The following is a 13,638-nucleotide window of genomic DNA, read 5'->3' on the forward strand; positions in this document are numbered from 1 at the left end:
GGTTAGGCTAAAGGAGACGGTGATGATAAGAAATGAGTAAAATGGTGGAATGAAGAAAGTGGGAAGAAACGGGAGAACCCCGAGCAGGCACGTAGCCAATGGGGGGTCCGGACCCCCCCCCCCCCTTCGAGACCAGAAATGAAAAATTAAAGAAGGATGAAACAAAATGAAATGAGAAAAAGGAAGATCAGCGTTAAAAATAAACAAAAATACAGGAAGCTTTTCGTTACTCTTTCTTATGAGGAGATTTATATTATTTGAAATACATGGTGGTGAGGTGAGCAAGATATCATGAAAGAGTCAGGGAATTTGAAATTTCTTGAAAAGTTACGGAATTCTCAGAATTTCTGCTGATAGTCAGAGAGATTTCAAGCGTCCGGAGCATAGTGCCGTTGTGTAACAGCGTGGACATTTTTTATCATAATTTTTCGTCATCGCATCCTTGCAGTATTAAACATGTTATTTCAAAAACAATTTTGTACTGCTCCTTTATTAATCTGTCATTTGGAACAGACAGTAGTCGACGGCATAATAAGAACAAAAAAATATGTGGAAAGAAAGTTCTGTTAACATTTGATTCAACACAGAAAGGAACGCAGATATTGTAAAATATTTTACAAGACATTATTGAGTATGTACTTTTCATAATAGTTGAGGTGATAATGAAAGAAAAATTGTTATATTTGAATCAACAGAGGAACAACTTAAATATTGTAAGATCTTTTTCAATACGGTTTTTTTATTCTTTCTCTCGAGATTTCTTCATAGTTTGTTATTAAAATACTTACCAACATATCCTCATTTTATGTCCTAACAAACCAATATATGTTGATAGTAAAGTAGTTTAGATTGATCGAGCTCCTGGGCCTTCAGAATTTCGTCACCCCCTCCCCCCGTTACGAAATCCTGGCTAAAAGAACCAACATATGTTCCAGTAAAATAGTTTAGAATGGTCGAGCCCCTCGTGTGGTGACCACAGTATTTCATGTCACGGACCCCCCCCCCCCCCTTCATGAAATCCTAACTACGTACCTGCCCCGAGGAAAACCACGAGCACGGTGTTTGTCCACCACAAAATTCACTTGGCGCGAGCTGGGATCGATCGAGGGATCCCCATGCACCAGAGGTGAACGCTCTACTACTGAGCCACATCATCAATTCTTTGATCATCATTCACTTGCTTTCATCATCGTCTTGGGGCGCGGTGGCTCAGTGGTAGAGCGTTCACCTCTGGTGCATGGGGATCCCTCGTTCAATCCCAGCTCGCGCCTTGTGAACTTTTTGGTGGACAAACACCGTGCTCGTGGGTTTTCTCGGGGTTCTTCCGTTTCCTCCCACTTTCTTCATTCTACCATTTCATTCATTTCTCATAATCACCGTATCCTTTAGCCTAACAGGCATAACCGTTGGACGTAAAACTGAAAGATTTAATTTCATTTTTTTCAAATAGTTTTATTGTTGAAGTATTCACTTCCGATGCTTTGTGCGTTTAATTGCTTGAATTTCCCGTGCACTTCTTTCGCGATGAAGGTTTTTTATTATTATTATTCTCCAAAAATGCAAGCTTTCTTTACTATACATCGAAACTTCCACTAGTAAGGAAGTTTGAATTCAGCACTTGAAATAGTAAGCGTTACGTACTCTTCGAAACTCCGAGCATTAAGATTCTTAAATTTAACGAGAATTTTTACGCTATTGCTGCTGTTGATTCTACAGAATGCTTATTTGAAAAGTAGCAACAAATAACTACACTAAACTGTTGTTGGAAAACCAAACTCTACTGTAGAATACTTGTGTTACCATCAAAGGTAATAAAAAATAATACTAATAGTTTTATTAATACACTACATATTTACTAGTAGTACCAGCACCTATGGCCCTAAACCCATCAGACGTATGAGGGATAATGTCCTTCGACTTCTCCGAGTGGGCAAGCACACTATTCATGGAAAGTATTTTCTAAAATATAAAATTGCATATTTTACTTCAAATAGGCTATAAGCACAATACATACATTAATTTGTTCTATAATTATCTCAATCTAAGATACGGCTCTTTTTTATTATTATTATTATTATTATTATTATTATTATTATGCATTCAGTGCATTCAGAACTTTATAAAGGTCTTATGTTGAATGTTGTATACCTTAACGTGAAAACACCTATTTAGCCCAAGGAAAGTCCAAAATCTGATAAAAATCACTTCCAATGTGATCACCTTAATTGCACCAATAATATACTAACGAAAAGCTCAAAAACCCCGGTGGGTTTTAAGGTGTTTTTTTTTTTTTCAGGTGGGTCCAACCCGAAAAAACCACGGGTTTTTTCGAGCTGGGCCCACTTGGACAAACTCTGCCTTATAGCCTAGGTCTTTTCCCACAATACTGTCTCATCTCAGAGGAAGTTCATTACAGGACTACGCCATTGATCCTCACAGGAAAAAAAAAAAAAAAAAAAGATGCATGTATAGATTTCGCTATTTGGCCTCGGACTTCTTGTAACGAAGTGTAAATATTGTCTGTTATATATTGTAATGTACCTCGTGCTAACGTTCATAAACGTCGCACGTGCTCCTGTTTGTAAACAACGACCACATGTATTTTACAATGGAGTACTACACTTCACGTTGGATTTCTACAAGAAGCAGACGACGGACCACAAGTACCACCTATAGTCACATAACGACAAGGGAGCAGCAGCGCCACCGCCGCCCAGAGCGCCTACATAACAAAGAGGATTCAACGGACAGTCGCCAGTCTGCGATTTGTCACCTCTCCTCTAGCTTGCCTGGAGCTCTAGGAGAAACCCATCCTAAAAGCCTCTAGTTTGCTGCGAAACTCTAGGCTTCCTTTCCTCCCCTTTAGCTTGCACGGAGCTCTGTTGGGGTCCTAACTTCAGTTGTTTAACCTGCTTCGGGGCTCTGAGACTCTTAACTGCCTCTGCTTGCTTCGGAGCATTGAGGTTTCCTACATCACTCTGCTTAGCTTGAACGGAGCTCTGTAGGGATCATACCCTAAGGCTGCACGTTCTTGGGCTACTTTTTCTCTACCCCACATTAAAGAAGGTTATATTGTAATATGCCTGTAGATACTGTTGTATTTCATTAGAAGATTTTTTATAATAAACCGGTAGTGGGAGTCGATTCCAGACTGTAATTTTACACCACTTAGCTCTACCTACCCCACTAAGGGAAGAACTTTTACAATATTGTCTTTACAATGAGAATTCGCTTCTAAATATAATTGTTGGTTTATTTCGTATAATATATAATAAAATTATTCTAAATACTAAGAATTCTTTATTTTTTCTTGTTACAGGAATTATTGAATCGTGTCATTGGAAACCGGAAAATTACCCCCATTTGTGTTCTCCATATTCCCCATGTATTACGTTACAGTGGACATATAGAGATGGACATCTTGTGAATTTGCCATGGGCGTTATTAGTGAAGGGAGACGTTATCGTAATTCGACCTGGTCAGCAGGCTCCTGGATATTGCACACCGTTAGAGGTAAGAAGAGATATCTCGAAAGTGTTCCTATATTGCTTTCAATTTCATTATTATTATTATTATTATTATTATTATTATTATTATTATTATTATTATTATTATTATTATTATTATTATTATTAAACAAAATGGATTTTTTAAAACATCTTAAGCAAGCTTCTTTTATGCGACATGGTATAATTTTATATGTCTGTTCTGTAATAACGTTCATGAAATTTATCAGATTGTAATGACACTTTCTGTGATACACGTGTTAGGCTTAAGAAATAATCCTCCTACTGCGTAGGATAGAAATCAAATAATAATAAGAGGGTATATACAGGGAATAGACAAAAAATCTTAAAAAAACACTGTACAACACGTGTTGCGGTTGCCGATCGTTTTTTGTTTTCACTGTGTCATGTGGAACTTCCTCTTCCTTCAGCAGTAACCAGTTCTGAACTCATTTCTGGCCTACAGAACCCGGTTTCATCGAAAACAGTGCGACGGAAACTTCATAAAATGAAAATTCATGGCAGGGCCGCTATCGCCAAATACCTGGTCACAGCAGTAAATGCGAAGAGGCGTATCCAGTGGTACAAGAACCACAAGGCGTGGACTCATGAGCAGTGGAAACACGTAATGTGATCCGATTAATCGACCTTCACCTTGTTTCCAACAACCGGTCGTCTTTACGTATGGAGAAAAGGGAAAATGAAAGACTGTCATTAATACGAAAGTGAATAAGATCGAGAACAACAACATTGCTATTATACACTAGTGTAATACATGAACTTTAAAGTGCGTGTAAGAGCGCGCGAAAAGAATGTTTATTACGAAATTTTTTTAGGAAAAGAACGCTGCTATTATATACTTCTATTGGAAAGAGTAAAGGGCACAAATTACAAAATTGGTGCGGTAAGATCAACTGTAGAGAAGGAAGAAGATGAGATAATAATTATTTCCTATAATAATGAAATATCTATGAAGAGTCAGCTATCAACATATCATCCATTAAATTTTCACAGTATTTGTGTTTAGGTTGTATATTTAAGGATGTGCGAGACCTGAACAAGTTGAGAGCACGTAATTCTCAATACTCATATGTCATTTGTCAGCCAATTAAAAATCCGACAGATTAATGCATGTGCTTATGTTATTATTTGCTTTTCTTTTAGGACAAGGAAGCTCCAGTTTTGCACACAAGAGAGTTGTATGCCCCCCCGTTGCAGACAGTGAATGAAGTGTTCAGTGTTCCTAAGTCAAGAACACCCTTAAAGAACAAAAAGTACGTTCTACAGGAAACACCATACCTCAACAATCTTAGGATGGCGTTGGACGAAGCGTTAGGTCGTCCTGTTACCTATTACAATAAAGAAAGGCATTTGCTAATGATAAAATGCATAGAACATGTGGTTTTACCATTTACAGTTGTAAGTATAGTTTTGAATGCATTCTAAGGAAATACTGTATCTGTAGAAAAGTACTGTGCATTCTTTGTTTTTGTACTCAAAATTAATTCCATTATACATAAGACTAGTGTCTAATATAGGGTTTTCAACTCCCGCATTATACGAGACTTCTAGTATGTGGCACAATTTTGAAACTTCTTCCTGTCTCCGAATGATTGAATCCAGGAACTCATATTTCTGGATAATATTTTTAAAAAATAATAATAATAAAGAAAAAACGCAGCATGTTATATAAATCTACAATACATTTTTTAGAAAAATATTGTTTCCGTAATTCTTTCTCATTAAGGTATATTTTAATGTTCAGATCACTGTTTCCTGCACTATCGATTCTTATGTTACTTGACCTTGACGTAAATGAAGATAATCTCTATGACGAAGTTTGTTCCTTTAGAGCAAATACCAATACAGTAATTCCTACTGATGGTAATACTGTAGAGAAAGGGGTATCTGTAGTAATGGTTAGCACAAAAAGCAATTCAGTGTCCTATCAAACCGATTTCAGTTTTAAAACCGCTTTGCATTTCTATCAACCCGGTTTTCAGTTTTAAAACCGGTTCATCTTTCTATCAAAACTTTTTACTTCTTCGTTAATTTGTTTGAAAATAAATACTACAAGTACAAGAAAGATACCGAAGACAAATAAACCACTTCTTGCTATCTATGACCGTTTTTACTCTATAGCGATCACCAGAAATAGTTTATATCTAAAACCTGCGGTTTGAATAGGAAGTTAAGGGAGAAGATTGTACCTATTCTTAGAAGGCGAAATCGATTAAAAAAAAAACTCTTCCTTCTACCTCTTACCATTTTTGATCTGTGTAGATCAATATTGAAACCGAAAGTTGTGGATTTCACCCACTTCCAGCTGTAGTAGAGACTAAAGGATATTGATCAAATGTGGTCTTGGGATGCTTAATCGACTGCAGAAAACAACTTCACGATATCTATTAGTTAAAAAACGTGAGTAAGGGCTGTGAAGAATATGGGATGAGAATAAATATTAGAAAGACAAAAGCCACGGTAATTGGAACGTGTAGAAGTAGGAGGAGAAAAAATACAACAGGTGACTAGTTTTCGATACCTGGGTAGTATTATTAGTAATGATATGAACTGAAATAAAAGCAAGGATAGGAATGGCAAAAGAAGCCTTTAGGAGAAAGAAAATATTATTTTGTGGAACCTTGAACAAAGAGTTGAGAAAAAGACTTACAAAATACTTCGTGTGGAGTATTGTGCTGTATGGGTCAGAAAAAACGACTGAAAGCTTTCAAAAGGTGGGTGTAGAAGATAGTGGAAAGAATTAGCTGGGTCGAGGGAAAAACGAATAAGAGAGTGTTAGAAATGGTGGGAGGAAAAGAATTTTAAATATTATTAAGAAGAGGAAGAGAAACTGTTGGGACATTAAGTAAGAAGGAACTGTATCGTCAGGGACGTGCTAGAGGGTATTGTGGCAGGAATGAGAGGGAGAGGGCGAAGAAGACAAATTAAGAGACGATATCAAAACAGAGAAATCATACGTGAAAACGAAAAGGTTAACAGAAGACCGTGGAGCATGGAAACTTCTTATTTGCATCAAGTGACCTGCCAAGAATGGCAAAATACCAGGGCTGGATTAACTATCTCTAGGCCGGGAGCTAGAAAAAATATGTGGCCCCTGCTGATTTCACCTAATACATTTCTGTGAAAGTACAGTAGGAAAATTAAGGGACTGTGTTTCATATTTTATTTTATGATGATGATGATTGTATGTGCATGATTCTTTTTAGATAGCCAGTTGAGATTTTGATCAAAGTGGAGGCCCGGGATTATAGCCCCCGCAAGCTCCTCCTTTAATCTGGCTCTGCAGAATACCTATTATGATGATATCTATTAGCGTTTTTGCTGTGTAGTGATCAACGTAAAAGCTGATAATGTTTCATTTCTGTCACTTCTGGTTTGAATATTTCCTTCGTAAGCAAACTCGATTCCGAGCTTTTAACCCTATTTTTTAAAAAAATGGTGCTGACCCATAAAATGGCCCTTGAGATTTTTTCATTTCTCTGACGGACGGACACATAGACAGGGTAAATATATAACGGAGTTTTGGTAAACCAATCTCCTTAAAAAGTTTTGTTCTTAGTTGTCTACAAAATAAAGGTTGTTCCACGTGCCTCCTCATTAACATTCGAAAAAATTGTAGAATGAAAATTTTCTTCTTCGCGGGAGATTTTTTTTTTTTTTTTTTTTTTTTTTTTTTTTTTTTTTTTTTTTTTGTTAGGGGAAAAATCTCTGACATCCCTCCGTCAATTCGCCGTTTGGGAAGAATAATCGCTTGAAACGATCTTAGTAACAGTTTAGTAGCATCTATGTATCCGTAAAAAAGAAAATAAAAAAAAATCTCAAATTACTCTTTCCGTGTTTGGAAAATCGTCAGATACAATCGGTGATTACTTGGCGACTTTCTGAACCGTGACTGCTCCTAAAGAAAGAAAAAAGAAAATGAATCATAAAATCTGAAACTGTAATCCAAGAACAGCTGAAAAATTTTAAAAAGTAAATAAATAATAGCACCCAATGGAATTCCAATCAGGTTCAAAAATTTTGAATTTCAACACAAGGAAGAAACTTAACACTCACAGTTATCGAAACAACTGTAGGATTACCATTCAGTTGTGTTGATAGCTAAGGAACTTCTTAACAACCCACTTTTTTTTTTTTAACAATTTATTTCTTTTTGATCCAAAGCCGTGTTTTTTCTTTACCTACAACAAAGTTTTCTGCATTTGTCAAGGTACTATTTTCTGAAAGTAACATTGCATTAAGTAATAAATAGGATGTCAATATTTCAAACAACAAACAACAAGGTGTATTGGAAATACTTCACTACCCTTGAGTCTCCTTTTCGAGTACGTTTTTGCCAATCTGACAATTCTAAGGGACTGAGAAAAAATACATGCGTGCAACTATATTTTGGAGTAGTGTACGACCTTTACTAGTGAAATTTACCAATTGCCACTGTAAACAAACCTCAAAATTTATATTTTTTTTGAAAATGTTACAATATGTATGTTCTATAACTATGTATCTATATTTTATTTAGTATTATAATCCTTGCTTGATTGTAAATCTGCTTTCTTTTTAGCTTTTAGTTGCGATCGTAAACTGGCTTCGATACATGTACCTGTCGCAATGGTTAGGATCTGGTCACTGGACTGAAATGTTTCTTCTGCAACCAGTAGCCGTGTCACTTCCTTTGCTTCCAATCGTTTTCCCTTTCGTATGGCTTTTGCTCAATTGTGTTGGCCTGTCATGGATTCAGGCCCTCTTTCATTCGTCCAGAGAACTTCAGGTAAATGTTAAGTATTTTTAACATAATGTTTCGATGTGGTTTGTTTTTCTGATATTCAATTCTAATAACTGTTTCAAGGTAAAACACTTATTTTTTTTGATATAATGTCCTTCCTACAGTTAATATAATTCGACTATTCGTAACAGTGCCGTTCAAATTCTAACGATTAGTGAAGCATTAGAGTTTACTGTTTTCTGGGAAGTAATTCATTTTCTTTCCTTCTTGATGTCTTTGTTTTAAATATGTATGGAAAACAAAGTTCTTGTCAGACACAAGTAAACACACTATCACAGAACACTAAATCATTAACTGTAAACTTTTCGCTAAACACTTCATCAAGCAAGAAGGGAAGAAATCAGATGGTGCCTTCCATTTCAATTCAGGCAGAGCATGTACCATCACCATCTCGGATATTGTTGAAACTTATTTTTTTTATAGCAACTAGACATGTTTTTAAGAGACTTTTTTTTTTTCGAAAAAAAATTTCCCGACAAGTAATGGGCCATCAAAACGGGGAGTACAATTTATGAATTGTAGAAGACATGGAAAATGGTCAACTTCGGAGCCTCACCATTCGGCTATGGAGACAGGTAGAATTATAATTCTTGTTGTGGTATGTACATAGGGATATAAATAAACGATATTTTATTATAGTTTGTTCTGCGCATGCGTATCTTTTTGTACATAAATTAACAAATGAACGTCAATTTATCTGAAAAGTCGAAGTTTGCGAATTTTTTCGAGCACTTCCGGTTCGAATTTTAAAATTCTGTTTTCACGGTTGGTAAGACGTAGTTACCCGCTTTCCGAAAAAAGTTTTGTATTGCTTCTGTGTGCAACCGTTTTGTCGCAAAAAATTCGAGAAATTGTAAAATTTTCAAAAATCGCCATTTTCTCGAAAACACCATATTTTAAAATTCTGAAATTTTGTCAGATATTTCAACTTTATATAAATAATAAACACACCAAATACCATTCTCGACCAATGCTTCATGAATTAACTGCAGCCTTTTAAAGTTAGCGAAGTTTCGTTAACTTTGATGTCAAAGTTAGCAACAGTGGGATAATAAAAGTGCAATGATTTGATGATGTTTGTGGTTCACATTCATTAAATGAAGATTAAAAGATTTCCTTGACTGTTTTTTTATTATTTTGATCAAAAAGGCTCTCTGAAATAGTAAAATGAGCCTCCCCCTACTCCTCCGTTTACTTAAACCGAAATAATCTGAGGTGGAAAATACGATTACGAAAAACACAAATTTCAAGTTCACTTACTTAAAATAGTCTTCGGAAACAACATTTCACTGATCTTTTTTTTTAGATGGACCAATTATTTGCTTGGTTGGTGTCTTCTTCGCTAATAGCATGTAACTGTGTAGATGCTCCAATCCGCGTTGGTTCACTCACAACTTGTCTAGGAGTGGATCTAGGGGAACGATTGCCCCCCAGAAGAAGAAACTTTCTTATTTTATATATAGATAAAACCCATCACAGAGTTTGGAGCTCTCAAAAGTAGCTCTAAATAGCAGTATTACACCCCCCCCCCCCAAAAAAAAAGTCCGTCCTGGATCCGCCCCTGCGTAGCACATTGTCGATAGTCACAAAACACTTATTTTCACTTCTCTTATGCTCTTCTGGAAACCTGTACCCTGCTGAAGGTCCATGTGGAAGCATAAACAGCACTTCAACTTTATGTAATTCATGATTTATTCATAATATTTCTGCTACGCACCACTGGTTATCATACATATATGTATGTAACACAAGTTACTTTTTGCAGATTTCTTAAATCTACACTTTGAATTGCAGAAGTTCGATTTTGGGGGAAGCATGTAGTTAGCTCATGGTGACCCGTTACTGCCATAAAACCTTCGCCATTTTCCGAAAACCAAAGACGACTTCGTTGAATACCAGTTACCGGTCGCATACTTTCCCTTTTTTCTTCCAAAAGTCGTCGAATTCAGTTCCAGGCAACAAAATGAGAGTAATACCCGGAGTTTGTACTTGCACTATACTCACAAATTCTTCTGCGGTTTTAGTGGAGACGCGGTGGATCAGTGGTAGAGCGATCACCTCCGGTGCTTGGGGTTCCTGGTTCGATCCCAGCTCGCGCCGTGTTGGCTTTGTGGTGGACAAACACCGTGTTCGTGGGTTTTCTCAGAGTTATCCCGTTTCCTCCCACTTTCTGCATTCCACCATTTCATTAATTTCTCATAATCACCGTCTCCTTTAGCCTAACCGGCATATGCGTGGGACGTAAAACTTAAAGATTTCATTTCATTTTTTTCTTCTGCGGTTTTAATACTGTGTATCTGTTTTTGCCTAAGGTTATGCCGCGTTGCCACATTCTCCCCCCCCCCCCCTAATACCGTCGCAGAGACCCTTGCATGGTAGGTTTCACTGTAAAACCACTGCTTTATCAGACCTGTCTGCATCTCGAACATCTGAAAGCGATTTTTAAAGTGGGATGCAGCACCATCAGAAATCACTGACACGGTTTGGGAAGTTATAGACACTTATTTTCACGTATTCAAACCTTTTTCTATAAAATATATTTTCGCTTTTCTTCGAGTATTTTTAGAATCTTGACTATGGTTATGAGTACATGAGCCGAATCTTGTGTTCTATCGTCGTTTATTACAACAAAACTGTCAGTTGTTTCATATTCGGTGATAACTCTGAATTTCACTTTGCAGAATAACAGCCCAGTTTTCAATGAAGTCCACATGAAGTAAAATAGAATTTGTATCTTGAAATTTTATACGATGCTCTTCGGTAGCAATTAATTCTCTTTGGATTTTCTTGATGTAGTCATGAATTACAATTCTTACAGTTAAACCAGCAATGTACGATACGAAAACAGAAAGTGGCACAGTTTTTTAACGAGATCATTCATTGTTTTCCCATATGGCATACGTAACACTTTCATTTTCATCAGGATCAATAATTAAAGACTCCACACTTATTCCTTCCACTCCAGGATATTCACAACATTCTTGAAGAAGACAGCTGTCATTTTCTACGGATCATACTACTAAAGGAAATAGGTCACTCATGACAGCTTCAATACAGGCTGCACGTTTGATCTGTAGCAACGCAGTAGCAGCTAACTTAAAATTTGCACAATACACACACACACTTCCCTCGCAGGTTGCGGGCTGACCCACTTTAGTCGAATACTATAAAATTCCGAGTGACCCATTCTTATGCTGGGATTGTTCTGTTTAAAAAGTCAGTAAATTTCTTTGGAACGCGTAAGAAAACGTTCCTATTTTTTAAACTTTTTGTTCTTTTTCGATCACTGTAATGACATTGCACTTAATTGAGACTTTGTCTGGAGCATTCCAAATCATCACTGAGGTAATAGTTCAGGCGTTTTATAGATCATCAGAATTTATTGGATGCCCATTTCAAGTAAAAAACTTTTTTTTTTTTTTTTTTTTTTTGAAAGAGTAAAGTAAAGAAAATACAAACAGAAAAGAATAAAAGTACCGGTAATAGAACAATAATAAAGTAATGATAAATACAAAAAAGAAGAAATTAACGTTGGCAGCGATACTTTTAGCTAGTATCAGTTGACGATGCAGTTCTGCATTACTTGACGATGAAATGAGGGGGAGAAGAATGAGATGAGAGAAATTTTGAAAGAATAAAGTTACAGGCAATTAAAAACAATCCCATGGTTAGGCAGCCAGGATGAAAATGTTTACGTTCCCATCGCTTTGTGAGAAAGGAAAATGAGTTTGGGCGGAAGATTCCCGAGATACTGACACCGAACTTCGGTTTAAGGTGAAATTCTGATGGTCATTATGGTCAGATACTGTTAAATGAAGAATTTGAATATTGCAGAAATGATGATTATACTTTGTGTGTGTAGGTGGAGGTGGTTTGATTTTCTCTGGTGTACAATGCGGGACAATGTATGTTTTAGAAGACAGACGAAATTGGAAGAATCACAACTGCTAGAATGACGGAGTGGATGTGTTCTGTAGTCTTTAGTATTTAAAACTGAAACTAGTGTCAAAAGTAGGCCAAGTTTTGCATTTAGATTTGGAGTAAAAGTGAGAGCTTTTAAGGTCCAGGTCCTCGTAAGTAGGGTGTGCAGAATAGTAGAAAGAGTAGACTATTTCGGGATGTGTAAGAAAGACTTCACATCCTGGTGTTAAAGTGGTTAAAAAAAGGGAAAGCAAGGCCAGTAAGGTAAATCAAAATGAAAAAGTACATTTACGCAAGAAAAGACTGTTGAGAATTATAATTCTAACTGAAAATAAAAATAGCGATGGAGAGCATACTAAAATTGCATGAATCTTCAAGCAAAAGTGATTGTTTTCTCATGTTTTTTATTTATTTATTTATTTATTTATTTATTATCTACAACTCGGTTTCTTAAATTCTCTGTAGGAAAAAATAAATTTTGTTTGCATATGTATGTCTTTACTTTGTGAGCGTGAACGATAAAGTTGTTATTGACTTTTCTACGTAGGTATCAGTAGATCCATTTGAAGATGCTGAACTTCCGGAACCAATGAGTCCAGCTTTAAAACTCAAATGGAAAGAAATTCATAAAAATCTTTTGGATGCAATTCTTGGTCGAGGAGAGATGTTGTTCCGTACTTCGAATATTGTCCATGTACTTGGTTCTGTTACCGTAAGTATTTGTTAATGATCATTCATATAAATATAGTTAAACCAACGGATGGGATATAAATGTGTGTAAGTTCGGGGTCAGTGGTCCAAAACCACTGAGGTGATTGGCTATCCCCCCCTCCCCTTTTCTTCCCTAAGTAGCACTGTCAAAGTGAAATGATAAAAAAAAAAAAAAAAATCTTAGGCCCGAACTTCATATATGTTGAATATTTGGCCGAGATCGATCGGGTGGCTCAAGAGGTACGAAGTCACAAATATAGTGACTTTCATTTACATATATTCAGCGTTCCAAAAATATGTTCCATATTCTGCATTAACCCTTCGTTTAAATCGAAAGTGTTAAAATCAACCATTTCCTGTTCCGACGTTGATCAATATACGAATATAAACTGTAATACATAGCGAGAAGCGGTGTTTTGGAATCGATTTAGCGTCACAAAAATATATTTCATCTCCACTCTTAACGGCCTAATAAAATCGGAAGTGGTAGAAATCTACTACCGCTTTGGGTCTGTTATTAACTCCTATAGAGCAGAAACGGTAATAAGAGACAACGACAAACGTTTCTTGTGATGGATTCAAGATCCCTAGTACATATTTCACCTGAGCTGCTCTTCGTCTTGTGAAACCGGAACTAGAAATTATTACAACTTTGGTTTTAATGTTGATTTCTTATATTGTAACAATTGTAAGAGA

General features: G+C 36.3%; 1 protein-coding gene across 8 annotated transcripts in view; it reads left to right on the forward strand.

The window, feature by feature from the left end:
- Positions 1–13,638, forward strand: part of l(2)k05819 (transmembrane protein 94-like protein l(2)k05819) — a gene marked incomplete in the record, with an annotated part of 143,479 nt that overhangs the window by 11,304 nt on the left and 118,537 nt on the right. For all 8 annotated transcript variants that reach the window (XM_081731632.1, XM_081731629.1, XM_081731630.1 and 5 more), the window contains 4 exon segments: positions 3,320–3,513; positions 4,671–4,925; positions 8,089–8,295; positions 12,779–12,943. In XM_081731632.1, coding sequence (XP_081587758.1) covers positions 3,320–3,513; positions 4,671–4,925; positions 8,089–8,295; positions 12,779–12,943 — 821 coding nt within the window.

The sequence above is a fragment of the Thermobia domestica genome, chromosome 11 (genome assembly GCF_964235325.1).
Source record: "Thermobia domestica chromosome 11, izTheDome1.hap1.1, whole genome shotgun sequence".
Classification (NCBI taxonomy): Eukaryota; Metazoa; Arthropoda; class Insecta; order Zygentoma; family Lepismatidae; genus Thermobia; species Thermobia domestica.